Raw genomic sequence first — 22,901 nt, 5'->3', positions numbered from 1 at the left:
TTAAATACTCACACAATTGAATTCTTCACACTTTTCTCACACACAACCCTTACATTATTCCCGCATAAATACAAGCTATCTAATTACTAAAATACAAGCAAATTTGGTACGGAATAAAGCCAACACATGATTGAATAAATTCAACCTTACAATTTTCATGAAAAAATCATACACAAGTATGTACTCAATTTCCTCAAAAAAGAAAAAAAGAAAAGAAAAGGTATGTACTCAAAAGTTTCTTTAAAAAAAAAATGTATGTACTCAAAACTAATATTTTCCTTTAAAGATTTTTAAGTCTTTTTTATTTTATTTGTATTTTATTTTAAGAATTTTCTTTCGCGCATGGGAGAGTAGAATATGGGCTAGAATGGAATTAAAAGGATTTTTGAAACTTTTTATTTTCATTCTCTTATTTTAGAATTTAAAAAGAGGAACTTAAGTCCATTTGTTTATCATTCCAAAATGGGGAGAAATTAAAGTGGTATATGTTTTAACGAATTCTTATTTGAAGTCTCCATAATTACCATTTTTTTTCCATTAAATGCATAGACCCCAATTTATATATATATATAAAGGCATAATAGCATTTTTCTTAATTATAAAACAAGTTCATTTCTACTCAAATCCTAAATTAAATTGTGAGTTCTAATTATCTCAACTACAAAGCCTCTTGATGTCCAATAAAGTTCCTAAGGTTTGAATGTTTCCTACATCAATTACAAACTAATTGATGTGATGTCCAATAAAGGACAAGGTTTAGAATTCTGCATACATCAATTACAAACTAGTTAATATGTTGTGTTTATGGTAACTCGATGGTCTAAAAAAAATTAAAACCAATTGTTAGTTTTATCGTTATTTCATGATAAAGAATAATCATTATAAATCAAACGCCACAAATATACAAACTAGTTAATATGTTGTGTTTATGATAACTCAATGGTCTAAAAAAAAATTAAAACCAATTGTTAGTTTTATAAATCATTATAAATCAAATGCCACATATATAATGTATTTCAACTTGATCTTTGATTGATTGGGATGATGTGACAACACAACTTATTTCTAAAGACCAAATTAATATTTTGAAAGGTATATAGAAAATGGTGTTATTAACATATGCTCTTAGAGCCTACATTAGTGAACCATTTGATAGTTTTTTCAAAATGGATAATTAATGTGTGTCCTTAATATAGAATTGAACCCATATAGATATGGCAATCATTTTCCTTCGCAGAAATAATTTAGAACATGGATAAATAATAGAGAAAGATACTTTATAGATTTGTTAAAAAAAGAAGATACTTTATAGATTTGCAATAAAAATGCAAAACATATCTATGAACTATGATGTCTTTCCAAAAATATTATATATGTATATATATATATATATATATATGATGTCTTCTTCATGTTTGGGAGTGCTACTCACATGGTGATCAATCAACATCACCGTAAGCAAGGGGTTAGTCATGGCTCTAGCGAACTACGTCAGGCGCATAAGCCGAAAAACCCTTATCTCAAATTCTCCATCCACAATATTTCACAAATTAAAGGAGTGTGAAATGTATGAATACATTGGACAGTCAGAGATGATTAAGCCAAAAAAAAAAAAAAAGTGATGAGACGAGAATCTTCAAGCCTTCTTCCGCGTTGTTCCTCAGTCCTTGTAAGAGAGAGAAAATGATATCACATCAAATGTAATGTGAGTGAGTTTTATTGGCAACCCTTTTTGTGGGTTTGAATCAGTCAGCAAATAGACCTTTTCTCAATCTATACTATTATAATCCCCTTACAAGAAACTGGTCCATTTGCGGAAAAACCTCCTTACTCGGTTTTCTTTGGTCAAACTTGTCTCTTTTCCTTCTCTTTTCTCTCCTTATATCATCCCTTTCCTCCCAATTTCTTCACTAAAGAAAATATTTTCGCTTTCCTTGTAGTATACATAAGCTTTCAGCTCTCACCTCAGCTTCACAGTTCATACCTCCTTCACTCTATAATCACTTACCCTTTAACATCAATTCAAGATTTGGAGCTTCTGGTCACTATTACTACCACATTTCATAGCCATCTTTTACTTAGCCATTAATCATTCCAACCCATTTGCTATCCCATCTCATTTCATCTATACAACAACACATTTCATAGCTTACTTGGGTGTCATGCAAGATATTTTCATGTTTGCAGCTTCTGCTTCAACAATTTTCGGCCTCACCATATCCCATTTTGAACTTCCTTTTTGGACATCGTTATATAAATTTCATAGCCTTGAATGTTCCTCCTTCACGTGCTATAGACCTTTGTACCTTGCTTGCCCTCCATCTCCGCAATCCCTACTGTTCTTAAGCTAAAGCTGTGCCAATTTTTTTTGAGCATTTTTCCTAATTGAAATGGCCATGGAATGGGAGCAAAAGACTCTGATCAGTGAACTGAATCAAGGGAAAGAGCTAGCAAAGCAGCTTATGAATCATCTTAACCCTTCTTCGTCGCATGAAACTTGTGAATTCTTAATTGAGAAGATACTTTCTTCTTATGAAAAAGCACTTTCAATGATAAATTGGGGTGCTTGTGTAGAAGAGCCCAAATCCAGCATCAACAATCTTGAATCGCCTAGTTCTTTTGCCATTACTAGCCCAAGAAGTGAAGGCTATGACCAAGACTCTAAGCACAAAGATGTCTACAAGAAAAGGTAAAAATTAGACCTCAACCAACAATTAGTTCTACTTAAGTTAGCTAAGGTACGTTTGAATGTGAGGGTTTGCTAATCTTAAATGTATTTGTGTGGTACAGAAAGACATTGCCCCGATGGACAGAACAAGTGAAGGTTTGCTCCGGGACAGGGCTAGAAGGCCCTCTTGATGATGGTTATAGCTGGAGAAAATATGGGCAGAAAGACATCCTTGGAGCTAATTTTCCGAGGTAAGAAAGTTTTTGCCTTGCTCTCTAATCATTGATGTGTGTCTGAAGTAAAAACTAAAAGGAAGCCTAGATTTTCGTTATATTTTGTCTTGAAAAAACATATGCATAGTTGACATGTGATGTTGTGGAGTTGTCCAGTCCACCTTTAAGTGACAAACATCTATTGTCTTATCCAAAGTAGCTAGGAACGCCTTTTGTTTGGAGCCATACAAGCCTTAGGCTCTTTAATCATTGTGATTAAAGAAAAAAATGATCTAAAGTTGTTGTGCTTGATCTTATCCAAAGGCTTTCTAGAGGATACTTATATACACTGTCCTATTGCAGGCTCTGATCAAAGTATAGTCTTGGTTTTATTTCTGACAGCTAGCGTAATGTGGGTGGGTTTCTTTTTTCTTTTTCTTTTTTTAAATCAAGAAGGGTATATTCAAAACCCTATTTAATAAAAGACAATGTCAGAGAAAGAGTTTACTCAGAGAATTACAGTTAATTCAAAACCATAGGTTGTTGTTAAGAGCATCTAAAAGATATATATATATATATATATATATATATATATAGTGTCTAGTTAATGTATTTCTTTAAGGCAGGCATTAATTATTTATTTTTGAAAATATTTTATAAAAAATTAAAAAAACTATTAAAAAAGTTAATAACTTTTTAATTTTTTCATAAAAAATTTCTTAAAATAGAAGATATTGATAAAAATATGTTAGTATGCGTCAGGAAACCCATCGGATTCTCTGTACATGTGAAAATACAAAAACCCATTATCAAGTCAATTGATTGATTTGTTCTAAAAAAAAGTCAATTGATTGATGTTTCATTAAAAATAAAAAATAAATTACAGTTGATTGATGGACTAAATTTTCTGGCTGTAGCTAAATATTTGTGGCCCGAAGCTTGTACAATCATTTGCAATTTTGAATACCCTTTTTAACAGTATTTAGAGATAATAAACCTGGTCCTAGTCCAAGATGTCCAGCTAGCGTCTCTGAAGGTACCATTTGGATTTTGGACCACAATAGTACAGTACAGTGTTTTGTTGGGCCATTACTTCCCACCATTTTGTCAAAAACTTCAAACATATTTATGACAATTTCAAAGATATTTTCTTGTCACATTTTTGTAACCCCATAGTTATTTCTATTGCAGGGGTTATTATAGATGCACTCATCGACATTCACAAGGCTGTTTAGCCACAAAGCAAGTTCAAAGATGTGATGAAGACCCCACTATTTTCGAAGTTACCTATCGAGGTCGTCACACTTGTAGCCAAGCATCTCATTTAAACGTGGCATCGGCATCAGTAAAAGAAAACAAAAGAAAGTTTCAACCCCAACAACAGTCACAGGAAATAGTGTTCAATTATGGAGGTGGGCTTAAAAGTGAGGACATGGAAACTAGAGAGGATGGCATATTTCCGTCCTTTTCTTTCCCTTCTACACCAATTGGATCAGACAATGCTGATAATAATATTTTCTCGGAGTCCATAATGTTGGAGAACAATTTCATGGGGAGTTTTTCTCCAACTTTTATATCACCAGCAACATCTGAATCCAACCTGTTTTCACTGTCTCCATGCCACATAAACAGTTACAGACTAGGCCACAATGTGCAAACATCCGAATCTGATCTCACTGACATAATTTCTGCCCCGACTTCTGTCACCAATTCACCAATTGGGAACTTGGACTTTTCACTTGATAAGGTGGACATTGACCCAAATTTCCCATTTGACAACCCGGAATTCTTCTCCTAATTGTTACCTCATTAGCCACAATTAACACCACCCCCCCCCCCCCCCCCCCCCCCCAAAAAAAAAAAATCCAAAAAAATAACAAAAACCAAAAAAAGAGGTTTGGAAATTTGGTGGATTAGGCAATGCCTTTGCATCATAGTCAGCATCGAAAGAGAGATCAAGAATGTTCATATGAGTGATGACCAAAGTTGTATATGAATGTCTCTATGGTGATAGTCATGAGAATTTTCACTTGCTTAGTTTTTTAAAGTATTGGAAATAATATGTAGCAGTAGCTCCTCATGTCAAATTTTCTGCCTTTTACCTTTTTTTTTTTTAAAAAAAAAAAAAAAAAAAAAACCTCTATTGGTTGTAAACTCGTTAGTGATTGATTTTCCTCCCTTTTTGGGTTCAAGCACTAAAAAATCTGTTTAAAGAAAGAACATTGATTTCTTGGGTAGTTTAAAATTTTATTCAAGTTCTTTAATAGCTAATCATTGCTTGAATTTAAATGTGCTTATCATGTGATGTTTAATAAAATCATAACCTAAATCTTAATGCATGGTCATATAATTCGATGCATGATTATGCTAATCTATGTCATCAAAAATCAGCATTTTATGCAATTCGACCATGAAAATTATATACAATTGAGGTTTATACCAACATGCATGACCTCTTTCAACTTATATTATGGTGGATTTCCTCTACCAATATGAAGTTCCTTTATGTGTTTGCCTCTTTGGATCTATCCACAGATCTTTCACTTGATTGTTTGAGGTAGTTGGGTGTGTGTGTGTGGACAGGGACGGACCCAGGTGGGGCCCGGGTCCCCTTATCCAAATTTTTTAATTTTTTTTGTTATTGTCTATTTTATTTTTGTAGTTGGGCTCCATTTCAAAACATTAGACTCCCCTTCTCCCCAATCAGTCTAACTAGTTTAATCTAAATAGCAATTATCCAACCTAAAAATTTAATAAAAACAATAAAAAAATTATGTGTTATTGGAGAAGTTGAAGCTAAATTTGTTGTAATTACAATAAACTGGTATAAATACCAGTTGACTATAGCTAGTTGTTAAAAATAAAATAAAATATTTTATTAAGATTATATCTCTTCGTTCAATTAAAAAAACTCAAATTTTCTCTCTTCCTTTATTATTTTAGTGAGTTGTTTAAATTATTTTAAATGAACTAATGAAGATCAAAAAAATAGAAAATTTGATATTGGGTGTATTATAAAGTGAGGTGGTAAAATAGATAAAGTAACTTTTTGAGATGCAAAAAGCTAAAATTTTTAACACTACCACTGTGAATGCTCTAATCTCCAAAAAATTAAAAAAAAAAAAAAAAAATCCTAGCAAGCCTAGTATTAAAAAAAAACATTAACATTTTTTTTTTTTTTTTGAGAAAGAAGAATTTGAAGTTTTTTATTCAGTAACAGGCAAATCCGCCTGATAAGCTGCATAAATTTGGATAGGATCATCCTCCATCCAAACTTAAAAACCAATGACATGAAGTGCATGTCTAGCTAGGTTGTGAGCAACATTATTCCCTACTCTACCAACATGTTGGAAAGAAATACAAGTAAATAAACGTGCCATGAATTGGGCATCCTAAAGTAACAAACCATATGAAGCTAATGAAGGAGAAGTATCCCTTAGTGCAGCCATGACAATCATCGAGTCTCCCTCAAGAATTGCTTTGTCGAAGCCTAGCTCTAGGGAGAATTCAAGTGCTCTACATGCTGCCAAAGTTTCCAGGTTGACAACTGAGTGTGGGAGTGGGATATTTTGTGATAAAGAAGCCATGACCATGCCTTGACTATCTCTAACAACCATGCCAATACCTGCTCTGTCTTCATTCTTAAACACTGCTCCATCAAAATTAATTTTCACCTAGTCCACCAGTGGAGGCTTCCAACGTACCTGAGCTGGTGTTGCTGCTATGGGCTTCCTTGGCTATGCTGACTAAAACTCCTGGAGGGACTATTAGGCTTGCTGAGCTATCTAATCCAATGGCCAACCTGGTGGAGAAGTCTAACCTTATTCTACCGAAACCATATATTCCAGGTAAGCATTGTGAAAAGGTCACCACTATAGCCTAATTCCAGCACATGAAGGAGGACTTGAGGAAAAGATTGGAACCTAGTGGTGCTCCTAAACGCCCATTTTGGATCATCCTCCTAGACCTGAGTTAGACCCAGACATGACCACAAGGAGTGTAATACATCTTCTAGACTTTGTAATCAAAGGGAACAAGTTGAGTCTTCAATAACACAACGACGAACCATGTTTGAGTTTGTTGGGATAGCATTTTGACATGCTCTCCAAACAAAATTCCTCACCTTATATGGGACTGCCATTTGCCGAATCCTTCTTCACAGTGATTTTGTTTGCACTGAAGTGTGATTCCTTGGTGGAGATGACATTCAGACTTCAGTTTTCAAGAAGTAGTATCTTGATTTGGCTGAATAAATGCCAGATTGCATATAAGGCCAAAACAGATCATTGTCACAAGGCTGTTGGCTAAGTTGGATTTTCTAAACTTTATTTGCTTCGTCTTGGCTGAACACTCTAGACAGGGTGGTTGAATCCCATGAGCGTGTAGCTGGGTTTATAAGATAACAGTGGCTTCTTGTAACTTAGCTATTAGAGGTCCTTGCAATGATGGGTAGCTAAGAGAAGGTAACCATCTATCCCCCCACAGTTTGATTGACTCCCCATATCCCACCCTCCACTTTGTCCCTTTCCAAATAACTTCCCTTCCAATTAAGATACTCCTCCATGCTTACAAACCCCCTTGACCCTCTTTTGCTTCCACGATAGAACAAGTTGGAAAGAATTTAGATTTAAAAACCCTATAGAACAAAGAGTTTTTATTATGTAAGAGTCTTCAAGTTTGTTTTGCTTAGAAGGCATCATTGAACAAGGATAATTCCTTAAAACCCATGCCACCTTCCGACTTTGGCTCACACATCTCCTCCCATTTCACCCAGTGTATCTTCCTTTGCTCACCCCTTTGGCCCCACCAAAACTTTCGAATCAAGCCTTCAATTTCTTGACAAAGACCTAGAAGAAGTTTAAAGCAACACATCGAATAGGTTGGGATTGCTTGCACCACGATCTTTATCAAGATTTCTCTTCCGGCTTGAGACAACAATTTTTGTTCCCATCCTTGCGATTCTCCAAATTCTTTCTTTTATGTAGTCAAAGCTAGCTTTTTTATGTTTTCCCACTAATGATGGCAGGCCCAAGTATTTGTCAATTTGCTTTATCTCTTGAACTCCTAATTCTTCCTGAATCTCCAACTTCATAGCCTCATTGGTGGGCTTAGAGAAAAAGATGGCAGTTTTCCCCCTATTTATTGTGCTAGGATTTCCAACACCTTTTGGCATTCACTTCTATTAGACCCACAAAATAACAAACTATCATCCGTGAAAAGCAAATGGGTTAGTTTGGGGCTTCTTTTGCTTAAGCCAAAACCATGAATGGCTCCCTCCCTCTCTGCCTTAGAAATTAGCCTATGGAGGCCTTCCGTGCAACGTAGAAAGAGGAATGGTGATAGAGGATCACCTTGACGAATCCCCCTAGTAGATCGGATCAATCCCTTTAGTTCACCATTAAGCAACACCGAATAGGATACAGTTTTCACACAAACCATCATGAGATTTATCCACCTCTCATTAAACCCCAATTTTCTCATCACCCTCTCCAAAAAAATCCACTCCACCCTGTCATATGCCTTGCTCATATCCAATTTCACTGCCATATAACTTGATTTTGTAGATTTATGAATATTCATGCTATGTAATGTCTCAAAAGCTACAAGAATATTATCAGATATCAAACGGTTTTTTGTAAAAGCACTTTGTTGCTCGAAAATTATGTTTGGTAAGATTTTTTTGAGGTGATTTGCTAATACCTTAGAAAAAATCTTATATAGCAAATTACAAAGACAAATGGGGCGATAATCAGAGATAGAAATTGGATTTTTGATTTTTGGAATTAAAGTCAGGAAAGTATGATTCAAAGGGTGGGGTAAAGAGGCTGAATTGAGGTAAGATAAAATAGTTTTTGTGACATCACCACCAACAAGTTCCCAATAATTTTGGTAAAAGAGTGAAGGCATACTGTCGGGGCCAAGAGCTTTGAATGGAGCCATTTGCTTCAAGGCAGCCTATTCCTCCCATTCCATGAATTCTTGTGAGAGCTTGGAGTTCATTTCATCACTAACAATGCTAGGCAGTGAGTCCAAATCCTTAAAACCAACCACCGGGTTTGATGATCCAAAGAGCTCTTTGTAAAACTTTATGAATGAATCGGTTGCCTCATCTGAATTTTGAACCCATCGGCCTGAAGAGTTGGTGATTCCATGAATTCTATTGTGCCTGGTCCTTTGTGTTGCACGGCTATGGAAGAACTTGGAGTTTTTATCACCCCTAACCAACCAGAAACTTTTTGCTCGCTACCTCCACATTTGATTTTCTTTTATCAACAACCCATTAATGTCCTTTGTAAGTTCCCTAACCCAAGAATTGCTACCAGATTGCAATGTTGCCTGTTCTGCCTTCACCAAAAGTTTTTTCTTCTCAACAAGCTCCCTACGAACACTCCTAAAATTCCTACCACTCCACTGAGTTAATTCAGTCCCATATTTAGCAATTTTCTTCATTACTTGAACCTTGGGATCACAAGGAAATGAAGCTCTCCAAACTGCCTCCACCGTTCACCCACACCCTTTATTTGAAAGCCACATTTCTTCAAACCGAAATGGCTTTGAAATAAGGGGTGGTTCAAGACCATCAAGTACAATCCAAATAGGCACATGATCCGAAGTGGTGCTGTGGAGATGAAAGACCCATGTTCTTGTAAACCATTGAAGCCAATCATTAGTACAAAAAGCCCTAGCAAGCCTTTCCCATATGGACTAACCACTTGCAAAGTGTTTGCTCCAAGTGAACTTGGAACCCGAATATCCAAGATCCAAGAAACTACATGCAACCATTGTCCCTTGAAAAAGTTGCATCTGATTGTGACTTCTTTTATTGCCCCCCAATTTTTCTTCGCTTCTAAGCAACCCATTAAAATCGCCTGCACATAACCATGGGATATGAAATTTCTGATTTAGCCTTCGGAGTAAATTCCATGATTCAGATCTTCTTTGTGTTTCTGGTTCTCCATAAAATTCGGTAAATCTCCACTCCAAGTCAGTATTTTCATTGATAATTACATCAATGTGATTCTTATAGATGATTGCATCTTAATGTATTTAGAAACAACAATTTTGTTTATTTATAATTTTTTAATACTATATGAATGCCTATATGGTTTTTTTTTTTTTTTTTTTTTTTTTTTTTTTTTTTTTTTTAACTCCGGCCCTTGGTAGCTTAAAATCTTAGGTCCGTCCCTGTGTGTGGATGTATGTAACAAACAATGTTTGAGATGATTTGAGAATGATTGCGATAATTTGGAGACGTAGATGTACGTATAGTGTTTGAGGAATAAGGATGAAGAGATATTTGAGTTGCGGAGATTAGAGATTACTTGAACAGACTAACGTTGCATAAAGCAAGCAATGTCTCTATTAAGTCTCTAAATTTTTTTTTTGCAGCAATTCACTAATTTGAAATTTGCATTGGAAACTCCCATTTGATGAAGAGATGATGTATTTATAGAGGTAAATTGATCAGGGAGTGAATTTCCTCCTCTCCATCCCTCTAGGTGTTTTTTGAACTTAATGTTTACCCTTATGCATGTTTGAATGGATCTACGAGCTGATAAGAGGTGCCAAAATTTGAATTTGGTGGAAAACTGGGACCAAGTGTCGAACTACATGTGTTGCGGGCACTTTTGGATCTCAATTTTGAATTTTGCACAATTTTAACTCATTTTTTAAAGGTTTTTTTTTTTTTTTTTTTGGATAATTACAAATGTAAACGTTCTTCTTTAGTCACTTAAAGACCAAACTCATCAGAGTGTTCTCCATGTAATTGTTAACTCTTGATATTAAACTCTCTATCCTTTACAAGGAGGTAAAATTAATCTACATAATTTATTCAAATAACTTTAATCATATTCTTGTAATAAAAATGAAACCTGTACGAACTGGATTTTTAGACCTCCAACTTGTGAACAGTTGATGATGGCCCAATCAGCTCAACACAATGTATTTGTTAGAGAGTGGATCTTACAAAAGAGAACATTTCAGCAAATCAAATATGGGTCTTAATTAAAAAGGGTTAAACCAGTTAGAAAAACACCACAATGTGAGAATGGCACTCCTTGGTCAAGTCTGAGGATGAGTTGTTCTTATATTGACTCAAGCTTTTTCTAAGTACAAGGTGTTCTTTCTTTTTCTCAAAGATTACATGGTCCATTTTTCATGGCGTCCATCCCCTTATATAGTCTTACTCTTTTTCATCACAGCCTTCCACTTGTTGATTATGTTGGTGATTCTCTGGATGCTTGTCCCATCTTTTCCTTCCTAGAAACTTTGTATGTAGCTGTAAGACTAAATGTCACTATTCAGGCGTTATTTCCACGTAAATGCGGCCAGTTGGTTAGGTGTAGAACATTTAATGTGATGGTAGCAGCCTTCTTCTTAGGTATTTCTTAGTTTACTATTGACTCTTTTCTTTGAAACTTATCCTCAGAAGTATGGTTGCCTTTCGCGTGGTATTCTCTAGGTGGTCGGGTTCCAACCTTCCACAGCACTTCTTGAGGAAGTTTGGCTCCTCGGGAGACACCACTTGTTTGTTGCTATTTGTCCTTGTCCTTGACCCATTAACCCACATACTTATTTTACTGTTCGACCATCCTCGGGCTCCCTTATATCCTTGGGCATGACCCACGACCTAATACTCCTACTCTGTTCTTTTATCCCCACAAAACTAATGTGATTTTGACAAGTATTTAATTTTAAAAATCAAATTAAGGACCAATAAAAATAAATTAATTATAATCACATGGTTTAACATCCTCACCAAAAAAAAAAAAAAAAAAGGGTTAAGCCCTAATATGTATGAATGCTTAACCACCATTAAAAGTTGAAGAGACTTTATCCAACACATCATTTTGATCATTGTGAATTCATATTGATTTTGAATAGATTTCATACGCATTAAATGGTACAAATGACTTTCTTACTGATGGAGTGACTTTAAATTATGATCGCCTTTGAGAGAGTACTCAGTTGTAAAATGGGGTATCTATAAAGTTCTCCACATAAACAAATCTTGAAAAGCCAGTGAAAATGTTTGATAAAAGATAGACCATTTTTCAATTGGTGAGGATGAAGAGATTTTATTCAATGTTTTAAAAACTGAACCATTCAAAGAATCATAAAAGTGCGAGGTTCAAGGTTTTTGAGGTTAGATCAAGGCATAATCGAAATTGGACTATGATAACATTTTAATAACTAAATTAAATACAAAAAGGGAAAACAATGTAAAAATGAGCAATCTTGATTTAAAAGATACCTAGAAATTAAATATTTTTGAAATATAATGTCACAAATTCTATTTTATAAAAAATAATAAAGCATAAAAATTAAAATTACAATTAATATATTAGTTATATGAGAATTACTAAATATCTTTCAAGTATAAAACTTAATGTTCATACATGTTTACACTGATGCTTAATCTTGAGATCTAATCCATCTTTGGGTGAATATATTGGATTATATGAGTGGATACACCTTTGTTTGTATGTACGCACACCCACTCGGATATTTGTATTTAGATGTTTGCATAATGTTTGGATTGAGGTTTTTGTTCCATATATCTACTAGCTATATATTTTGTAATGTTCATTTTATAGTACTTGGAGTCCCATTTTCGGATCTATGCAATATGGTACTAATTTGTTTTGTGCTTGTAATTGTATAGCTATACATCCTCCTGAATCTGTGACTACGTATTTGATGTACTTGATTTTTGTCATGCATGGCAGTATTTCCATGTTCTCATTTTTCGTAGTTTTTACCCTTTTTTTGCATGTTTGGATGTAACGTGACTGAAAGAACGCATCTATTGGTGTCTCTCAAAAGTGAAAGTTTGTCTAATTATATTTTTCTTCTTAGTTCGAGAGTTTTACTATAGAGTGATAGGCCAAGAATGTATTGACCCATTTGGTAATTTAATTAGCTTAGCCAAGTGAAATTAATTAGATTCAATTACATGTAATAAGTGTGATAGCTCAAACAAATCACCAAGTAAGTTAAATGCAATGGAAAATAAATTTAACACAGGTGATTTGTTTATGAATGGGGAAAACCACGAGGCAAAACCCCACCGAGTGAATTCAAGGTCACCACTCCCGAGAATCCACTATTATCAAAACAAGCGGTTACAAGTAAAAAGAATCCCAGTACCTAATACCAACTTACAGTTGAACCTTTACCCCAATACTCAATTGGACATGTAATGTAGTGATAATCTCTCCTTTCAATGCACGACTCCCAATACGTGACTAACTAATTGATGCACGGATCCAAGTACGTGACTAACACACCAACTTGCGGAAGATGTTGGTTGCACAGTTTTTCAGTTCATCCAATGATAAAGATTTAGAAGCTCCTTGGTTACAAAACTCTTAGCGCAAAGACGTAACAACTTCTACAAGGAATATGATGAACTGGGGCAAATTTTGTCTCCGGTCACAATTTGCATGCACAATCAATTTACATTGAGTTGCATCACTTTTAACGGCCCTTAAAATAATCCTTATATATGTCTAAGGTTGTGAGAAAAGAAACCCTACACAAATACACATGGATCTGCGTGAAATCAGATCTGGAAATCTAAATTTCGTAATTCTCGACAGATACAGCTTCTGTCGAGCATCAGTATTAAACCTCGAAGGATATGGATTTGTCGAGCTATCTGTCGAGCTTTAATGAATAACACTTCTTCACTTGTTTGTTGGACAGATTTGCATGGCTTCAATACTAAACTTGAGCTCTTGTTCCTTAAAGTAATAAACCCATCCTAGATCTACCAAATTACAAGTAAAGTGTGTTTTGTCAAAGGATTAGCCAATATACATAACATATGTCTCTAACAATATCCACATATGTTCTAACAATCTCCCCCTTTGGCAATCCATGACAAAACCACAACAAACAAATGAAGTATGAAAGAAGTCTTAAATCACTAAACTCATAATCACTTGTTAAAGACAATAAAATCTAATCCTAACATAAACTCTTGAAAAACTTTGCAAGAAGATAGTTCATGGCATGACAGATTTTGACAACCTGTCTTTCTGAAATACTTTAAACAAAACTCATCAAGGCATCTTAGTGTGAAAATAGAAATAAAGGATTGCATACATAAAGAAACATGTGTATAAAGATAGAAAAGAAACAACACATGGAGAGAGGTGAAAAATAGCATACATCATAATAAATGAGAAATAAATACAATCTATGTTCTGAAAAAAATGGTCATAAAACCGATGTACAAGAGGATAATGTAACTAAAAGATAAGGAAAAGAAAAGTACATATAATCCTCACTACATCCCTCAAAAAATTAGACACTCCCCCTAACAAAAATGTCCTATGTTAACTCTCCCCCTAAATACATGACTACTCTCATCATCCCAAAACTACTCCCCCTTTTTGTCACGAATGACAAAGGGTAAGTCACTAAGCGGTTGCCATCTCCTCATGACTAGAAGAGCTAGCATCCTCATCCTCATCATCATCATCACCATCAACAGCATCCTTATCCTCAGAAGCCTCTAGAAAAGGAGATGGAGAAGTGATGAAGCCACCAAGGTGAGCCTGTCGTTATGCAATACAACCGACATGGGTATTCACCTAATACAACTCAGTAGTGAAAGTATCAAGGCAATCCATGCACTGAAGCTGCGCCATAACTGCCTCAAGAGTCACACCACTCATGGAAGAAGGAGCGAAGGTGGAAGGAATGGTAAGGGTTGGAGGATCCGTCGTCTTGGTTCGCGGCCACTTCGATCGAAGCTGGGCCTCACTCTGCCGAACAAAAACTACGTTGATGGGGCCCATGATAGTGTGGAGAGGAGAATCAGGAATAGGGATAGAAAAATGGTGAAGGATCCGTGTGATAGCTGAAGGAAAAATGAGCTCATCACAGGTCGTCGTATCCTTATAGACATCTATGATAGAGATAATGAAATGAGAAAGGAATTCTATAAAGAGGTCCTCTAAAAGGGATAACAAAAATCGAGCACGAGGCTCAATGATGGAGTTATAGTGAGATAGTGGAGTAAGAACAAATGTCATCACTATGTTAAAAAATCTCGGACCTTTTACAAAACCCGAGCATGGGGTGTTTTGACGCTCACCCTATATGGAGGGTGTCTCATAGAAGTAAGATAGAAGCATGTCTTTGGACATAGTCCTTAAACACTGACAGCTGGGGTAATCAAGATGTGATACCCTCGGGACATGTAGTATCTCGGATATAAGATCCGAAGTGACTACGATACGTGTACCTTTGAATGTTATGACAAATTGAGGCACAAAGGTATCGATACCGTGCATGATGGAATAAAACTCCTGTATGAACACGGTGGGACACCTCAAGGGTATCTCACAAAGAGATTCCCATTCTCGAGTGTGAATGACATTGAGAAGAGGAGTATTGGAAAAGTCCAATAGAATCACATGGCGCTCTGAATGAACGCCATGTTTAGAAACGTTCTCCGAGAAGTCCTGATGAGCATTCTCATCACAAAACCAATCGTGATTAGGGGGAAGACCAGAAGAAGAAGAAGATGACCCAGAACGAAAAGGGTATCGGATCAGAGTAGATTTGCACTTGGGTGCCATGCATAGTCTATCCGAGAGAAAGAGAGACAGGGAGAGGAAACACAATCACAAGAAAGTACAAATATATAAAAAAGAAAGGGTACGTATGCATGAAATATGCATGAACATGTGTCGTGCTAAAAAAAAATTGCATCATGGGTTCAATCCAATCCAAACCTAGTAGCACACAATTTCCAATATTCAAACACACATCTAAATGCATGAAGCATTGTGAAAATGCTAATGGAATGCAATGCATGATCATACAGCATCAAATAAACAACACCTAAACCAAAACTTTCACAAAAATCTCAAAATTTTACAAAAACCCCAAAAATTTTCAAAATAAACCCAAAAACCTAGGTCTAATGTGTGAAATGCATGAGAAAAGAGGGATTTGAAGTTCATACCACAAGATTGAAGCTTGAATAGGCCGAAATCTTGAAGAGAGTGGAGATTAGAATGAGAGGAGAGTGTTTGGAGATATAAAATAATTTCTATTGAGTGAGAGAAGTGAAAATGAAATCTAATTTCGCACTGAAGATATATATAGTAATCGTAGCTTAATGGATCAAGGAGCTGTCAAAATCTGTCAAGGTGCTATCGAGAATTTGTTGACGGCAAAAGTTCCTTGATGGATCAAGATTCTATCAAAATCTATTGTCCAAATAGAAAGTTTCTCGATGGATCAAGAAGCTATCGAGAAGCTATCAAGACAAAGTCCAGAAAGCTCGATGGATTGAATATACGATAAGATCTGTCGAGAAAAGAAGTCCAAGGGGCTCGATAGAAGGGAATCTGTCAAGGATCTATCGAGAAGCTGTCGAGCTTTAAAAAAAAGAGTTTTTCATAGAGAGAAAAAACATAAAGAGATGAATGCAACCAAGCAAGCTACTTAACATATATCCAAACAACATGTTAAGCTCTTAAAAACATCTCTTAACAAAAACAATGCAAAGCATTCATAGATTTAAACATACACACACATACAAAACAAGTCTAACCAATTTTATATTTAAAAAACAAGTTAAGATAGTTTAGCAAGTATATATTAACACATGTATCCCTTATGATGGCCAAATCATATTGTACTTGCACATGTATCAAAAGTAGCAAAGAATTTATGTGTTGTGTGAAAACATAGCAAGAGTGCATAAATTAAATTGGGCCGTATCAGTCACTAATATTAGCAATAGACATTTACGTGTTCATTACTAAAACAAAGACTATCAAATGCATTATAGGTATATGCATTCCAATGAGACAAGAGTACCATCGTGCTCATTCCTATGACAAATACTATCATAACACGACACCATAACTTTATAGTCATGGGCCACTTCGAACAAACCAAGAGAATATTTATTCTGATAGTGAACCCGATATCATCATGTTTCATATAAGTTAATGACATTGGCAACGGTTATCGAATAAAATTCAACTGGCAACTATATCCATGCAGTGCAAAACGAAATGCTCATGCTTGACCGATATACCAGTTATGCAGAAACTTTACTGCAGAAAATTAAATCACCAAGAAAACTACTTTCTTTCATTCTAAAAACTCAATCACATGTTAAACATGCATGATATTGAAGACCACTCTGATACTAATTGTAGGAAAATTTGGTTTTGTATCCCATACAAAACACACAGTAAAAGCAACAAACATGGATCTACTTCATTCATGATTGATAACATGCACTATGTAAATTTCAGAATTAAAGAACAAGAGAACGTACCTTGGTGTGGTGAAATTCAAAACAAAATATTAGAAGTACTGGGGAACACTTTTAATCTTCACTCAAATTCCACTTTATGCCCAAGGAGTGTGGTCTCTCAATTAGTTTCTAAGGGAGAATAATTGAGTGGCTTCAGTCACACATATACACCATTTCACAATGATGTATCATATATAAAATTATGTATGTTTCTCCCTTTATATCTAACTGATTATCTAATTGGGCTAGCCTATTGGGCCTTTCCAATTGGGCTTTAGTGTGTGGCTTGGAATGAGACCAAAAGAGAACAAATAAGACTCTAACTCCAATGGGCCTTATGCTTTTCTGTCAACTCTTGACAAGTCCAAAGTTACCATTAAATATATTTAATACCACTATATAAATATAATTGCACTCTAGGCCTTATTAATAAATTATATCCCAAGACTTTATTATACATGCAACCCCTTCATAAAATATTCGTAATAATACAAAGTTATGAATGTAGACTGCTACTTTGAAAATTACTACATCTTAATTCTTGAGTACCCGGTTTAATCCTTTAAGTTATTCATCATATATTTATGAAATCCAATTTCATAAATATATACTTTACTAACTCCTTACTAAAGTTCATGCAGATAGAAGTCGTGAGATTTATTATTAATTTGACAGTCGTTAGGAGAATAATAAATCTTACAGTGGTCTAGTTTAATATGTCTTAACGCTCTCTTTATTTCGCTGGAAAACTATTTATATAGATAGTTTTCCCCATTTTCCAGTGTTTGGTAGCACCAAAAAAAAAAAAAAAAAAAAAAGTCAACGAAAAACTATCTTTAGTCAATGGAAAACCCTAATAAAAACAATGCTTATTTTCTATGAGATGTTTTCCAAAATTTTTTTTTGGAAAACAATCTCTCTCTCATGCATCACATCTCCTATAAATATTATCTTTTTCTTTACCCTCTGTAGCTGCGGGAAACAACTTATTTTGGCGCCTACTCTGTCTCACAGTCTCATAGTAAACTCTCAGTTTTCTCCCTTCTCTTTGCTTTTTCTCTCCTCTCATAATCTCACTATCTCTCTCCTCTGGTCTCTCCTCTTTTCAGTTTTCACAGATCTCCCTCTATTTGTTTCTCACGGTCAACAACTCTTCCTTGCACTGGTAATATTTTGTTCTTCTCTACAAAAACCCCAATTTTATAGTTTGCTTTCTTTAGAATCATGTTTGATTTAATTTTCCTGTACCATGTTGGACCATAACCTGTAGATGTAGGCAATATCTAATTTATTTTTTTTGTACCTTGCTTGGGTCGTGTTCCTTGAGTATGGAAATGTCTGATTTTTACCTTATCTTGTACCTTGCTTGGGCCATACCCTTAGGACGTTGGCAATATCTAGTTTATTTTCCTACTCGATGTGCTCGCATTGTGCACGTCTCAATCCACAAACAACTCCAATAGCTCATTCCACACCTTAGTCTTGCATGGATTCAAGCTATAGTACGATCTTCATGCACCCCCTATGAGTGAGAAAGGAAATGCATGAAAAGTTTGCTTCTCTAGTTCCATCAAACTTTTCCGCATAAAAAATCTTGAATTTTGGAAGCAATGTGATGGGAGTCCTTGAACTTATGCCTTCCATGTTATAGAGGCAATCATCCATCCCTTGGGCCAAGCAAAAGGCTAGTTGCATTTTCTCCATCTTTTCTTTCATAGCCACGATTTTCACGGTGAGTTTCTCAAATTGCTTGTTCCTTTCATAATCGGCATTATCTCTTTCACTCCAACCTTCCACTTCTTCATCTTTGAAAATCTCTACATGTGTGGCCTTATTTAGCTTGGCTTCTTCTAGCTTGGTGAGGCAACTCCCCATCTTCTTGAGAACATCACTATGCTCCTCCATTACCTTGAATATCCTTTGTGCAGTCTCATCAGTAATTGGAGTAGCCATTGTTACTTGAGATGATCCCCCTTCTTGAAATACTTCTTCTTGATGTGTGTCCTCAATCTTGACCAAGCATCTTCCGTGCTTCTCTCGTGCCAAAATTGGAGTGGGACCGTGTTTACTTGATCTTGGTGGTGCAGTGGTGCCTAAAAAGAAGTCTCATCTTTATTAAGTTTGTATCCAATTAAAAGATCCCTTTTAACTTTAGATGTCCTTAGAAAATTATTATGTCTATTTTAATGAAGGCCCAATTACAAAATCACTCCCTTTCCTCTCATGAACCTTGCCCCTTGTTTCCTTTGGGCTTAGTCCATTTTACAATAATGCTCTCATCTTATTCTCATGGGCTTTCATTAGAATGCACTTAAAGATTTTCAATCCTTTGTCTCATATATGGGCCTCTTCTCATGAACCTTGCCCCTTGTTTCATTTGGGCTTTAATCCATTTTACAATAATTCTATCATTTAATTCTCGTGGTCTTTCATTAGAATGCACTTAGAGATTTTTGATCCTTTGTCTCAAATATGGGCCTAAAATGTATTCATCACCTTTGGGCTCTTCTTTCTTTATTTCATTATCATCATTTTTTTGAAGTACCCTTCTAGCTAGAATACATTGTAGCCTTTCCCTCAAAGTCCATGAATTTCTCATCATTTTGGGTCTAGGCATGCAACAAAAAGGCCCAAGATTAGGGAATTTCATTTTGACTTTGTAGAACATTAGATGCTAAGTCCATAGCATACTTGTTATCATAAGCCCAAGGTCCTCTTTTTCAAAAGGCCTTTTGATTTGGGTTTATGATAGCAATTAGGCTATGGTCTCATAAACCTTTCAAGTTAAGATATTACCTTTAGACTTTAGGATAAACCTCTTATATGTGAGAACATCTTTTCTTTTATCCCAAACATTTTAGGGTATGCCATTACTTTTGGGTCATCCTTCAATTTTACATCTTTTTTTTGTTCTTTGGAGTTAGGTGAGCACAACATATATGGATGAACAAACAAGAGATATAAAGGGTATCCTCTTTTGATGGGATCTAAGATCTCTCTAAGTGTAGGTAGGTTCCCTAGAGCTAAAAGGATAGATAAGTAGGTCACTCACAACTAGGTGGGCCATTATTCCAACCGAGGGCTAAAGTGGACCTTTGTTTGGTGGTAAACCATTAACATACTCAAAGCCCATCAGAGGTAATGACACACATTGTGAGTTGGTGGGATGAACTTCGAAAGACTTTGGCCTAGATGGAGCGTATTCATCTTCCCACTTATCACCAACTGAGGTAAAGGGAAAAAAGAACCAAGTGAAGTGTGTGTAAACATGTAACGTCCCATCAGTTAAAAAAAAAAAAGGGGAAAGGATCAGATTGTTTTAAGCTCCCACATGCCCCCCCCCCCCCCCCCCCACCTAACTCCACTACCCATCACACAATCCACTCCCTTTTATCTCTTCTTTGGCCGGCTCACTCTTCTCTTCTTTTCATTTTTTTTTTTTTTTTTTTGTTTTCTCTCATACGCTCCTCACTACTCATATCCTCTCTACCCGGTACTTCCACACCACCACCACCACCATTTTTCACCATTATTTTCCGGCATGATCACTGAAAAATTCTTGTGAACCCATAAGTACCTTCACATCTTTTATTTGAGGTAAAAATTTCTAATCTTTTTGGTGGATTTTACACTTTTACTTGAGGTTATTTTTATATAAGCTTTAATGATGATACCCATGTGATTTATGAGCATTAGAAGTGATATTTATGTGTTTGTATGTATGGGTTTTGTATTGGTGGAATTATTTGATGAGTGGGTATATGGTTTGTGCTAATGATGACTACCTAAGGTTGATTTATGGTGGAAAATTTAGGGGTTTTGAGTTATAACATGTGATGGTTGGTAAATCTAATTTTTTCCCATAGCCATTGTGTTTATTTGGAGTTGGTTGAAGTTCTAAATTTTTTGGCTTGGAGGATATTTTGATTTTGCTTTCATGGGTCTCTTATTGATGTAGTGTAAATTTTATGGAAGCTAGTCATAATGTTGGAGATGATATTAAAGGGGTTAATTTTATAAATTGGAGTTTATGCCTTGTGAATCAATTTTTTGAGAAACTTTGGAAGTGGGATATATTATTATTGATAAGGTTAAATGCTAGGCTTGCCTAATTAAGTGATTATTTGGCAATTCCTAAATTGTGGCTAGATGCAATTTCAAGCTCTATACTTATTGTGATAAGTTTACTTTATATTGTTTAGGTTCTAGTTAATCTCCTTGTAGCTTGGAGAATTAGAATTTTGTGGTTGCGAGGTAAGTAGTTTTTTAATGGGATTTTTGGAAAATAACCATGTTTCATAAATATTGTTTTTGGGTCAAACATATTTTGGAAAATGATATATGGATATGTGTTTTCTTAAAAGTGTAGTGTTGTGACCATATTATATATTATTATATATGAAAATGCATCATATTTGGTATTGCATTTGGGGAAATGCATGAATTGTTGACAAGGAAAAATGAGCATCCTTTATTTAATCTTTGATAAAGAAATCTTGGATTTTATGGTATATTAGAGAATTTAAAAATGCTTATCTTGTTTTATTATGTGGGAAATTCATAGAAAATTTCTTTATAAGAATGAAGTTGAAAACCTTACAAACTTTGTAGAAGTTAGATTATTTAAGGTTTTCTGAAACTACCTGGATATGAACTATGTGTTTCAAAGTAATGTAACTTGTGAGTTTATGTGGTTTTAACACCATGCCATATGTGATTTCCCAGTGATCACCCGATTGGTTTTCATAGTCTTTGTGACAATCGAATCAAAATCTAGGTCAGTACCCTTTCACTTTGGATGACGCGTTCTTCCCTGCTGTCCATGGGGGGAAGAGGTTCCTTGATTGTGTGTGGGTGAGGCTGCTGCCCATGGGGCCAAGAGACCACATGCAAGAGAGATCCTATTTGATGCACTCTCTCTGCTGCCCATAGGGGGAGAGAAAAACCTTAAGGGTATGGGTGTGGCTGCTGTCCATGGGTCCAAGAGTCTGCATACCAGAGAGGATAATATCATGCCAATTGTGAATGGGTGGATCCCTTGACCAGTCTATGTAGTAATAGGGTATATTTGTGATAAATTACCGTATGTTAGATTTTATGGCTTTGGAAATTATATTGTTAGTGCTCACAGATTATAGTATATAGTTTCAAGATATTTACTTTGAGAAACTTTGTGTTTCATTATTAAATCATTCTTGTCATATTATTTTTATTGAAGATGAAACTTGCATTTCCCCCACCCCCATTAAATATGCTACTTACTGGGCTCTGTCTCATCCCATTATTTTATAACCTTTTCAGAGTAGGCAACAGCTTTTTGAGACAGCTTTTTGGTGGCTAATAGTAGTTAGACTAACTACTGATGGAGGTTGAACTTTTGTAATGGGTATATTAGATGGTGTACATCTTAGAATAGGCTTGACTCATTCTTTTGTATATTATAGTGGTTGTAACGTTATTCCCACTGATGGGACAAGCTGATGATATGTAATTAATTATTCAGACCTCTATTCTTTTGTGGTCAATGGTCTTTGTAATTATTGTTTAGAGTTCTAACTTACTTTGAAAGTATATTCAATGGAATTATTGTGATAATTCTTGATGTTGGCACTTGATATGATTTTTGCGGATTGGATTGTCAAAAAGGAAAAATCTACAGGTACTTTGAGATGTCTTTCTCATACTTCAGACCCTTTGGGGTTTGGGGTGTGACAAAACAAGTATT

General features: G+C 35.3%; 1 protein-coding gene and 1 long non-coding RNA gene across 2 annotated transcripts; both read left to right on the top strand.

The window, feature by feature from the left end:
* Positions 1-1,851: 1,851 nt before the first annotated feature.
* On the top strand, positions 1,852-4,713 carry LOC126721251 (probable WRKY transcription factor 53). Its single transcript, XM_050424306.1, has 3 exons — positions 1,852-2,689; positions 2,791-2,919; positions 4,072-4,713. The coding sequence occupies exons 1-3, from the start codon at positions 2,391-2,393 to the stop codon at positions 4,676-4,678; spliced, it is 1,035 nt and encodes a 344-aa protein (XP_050280263.1). The 5' UTR covers positions 1,852-2,390; the 3' UTR covers positions 4,679-4,713.
* Positions 4,714-20,614: 15,901 nt separating this feature from the next.
* Positions 20,615-22,686, top strand: LOC126721250 (uncharacterized). The gene is made up of 2 exons (XR_007653877.1): positions 20,615-20,773; positions 22,478-22,686. It is a non-coding gene; the product is annotated as an uncharacterized LOC126721250 (long non-coding RNA).
* The last annotated feature ends 215 nt before the right edge of the window (positions 22,687-22,901 follow it).

The sequence above is a fragment of the Quercus robur genome, chromosome 4 (genome assembly GCF_932294415.1).
Source record: "Quercus robur chromosome 4, dhQueRobu3.1, whole genome shotgun sequence".
In the NCBI taxonomy this organism is placed as follows: Eukaryota; Viridiplantae; Streptophyta; class Magnoliopsida; order Fagales; family Fagaceae; genus Quercus; species Quercus robur.
The sequence above is the reverse complement of the archived record's forward strand: the minus strand, read 5'-3'. Positions and strand labels throughout refer to the sequence as shown.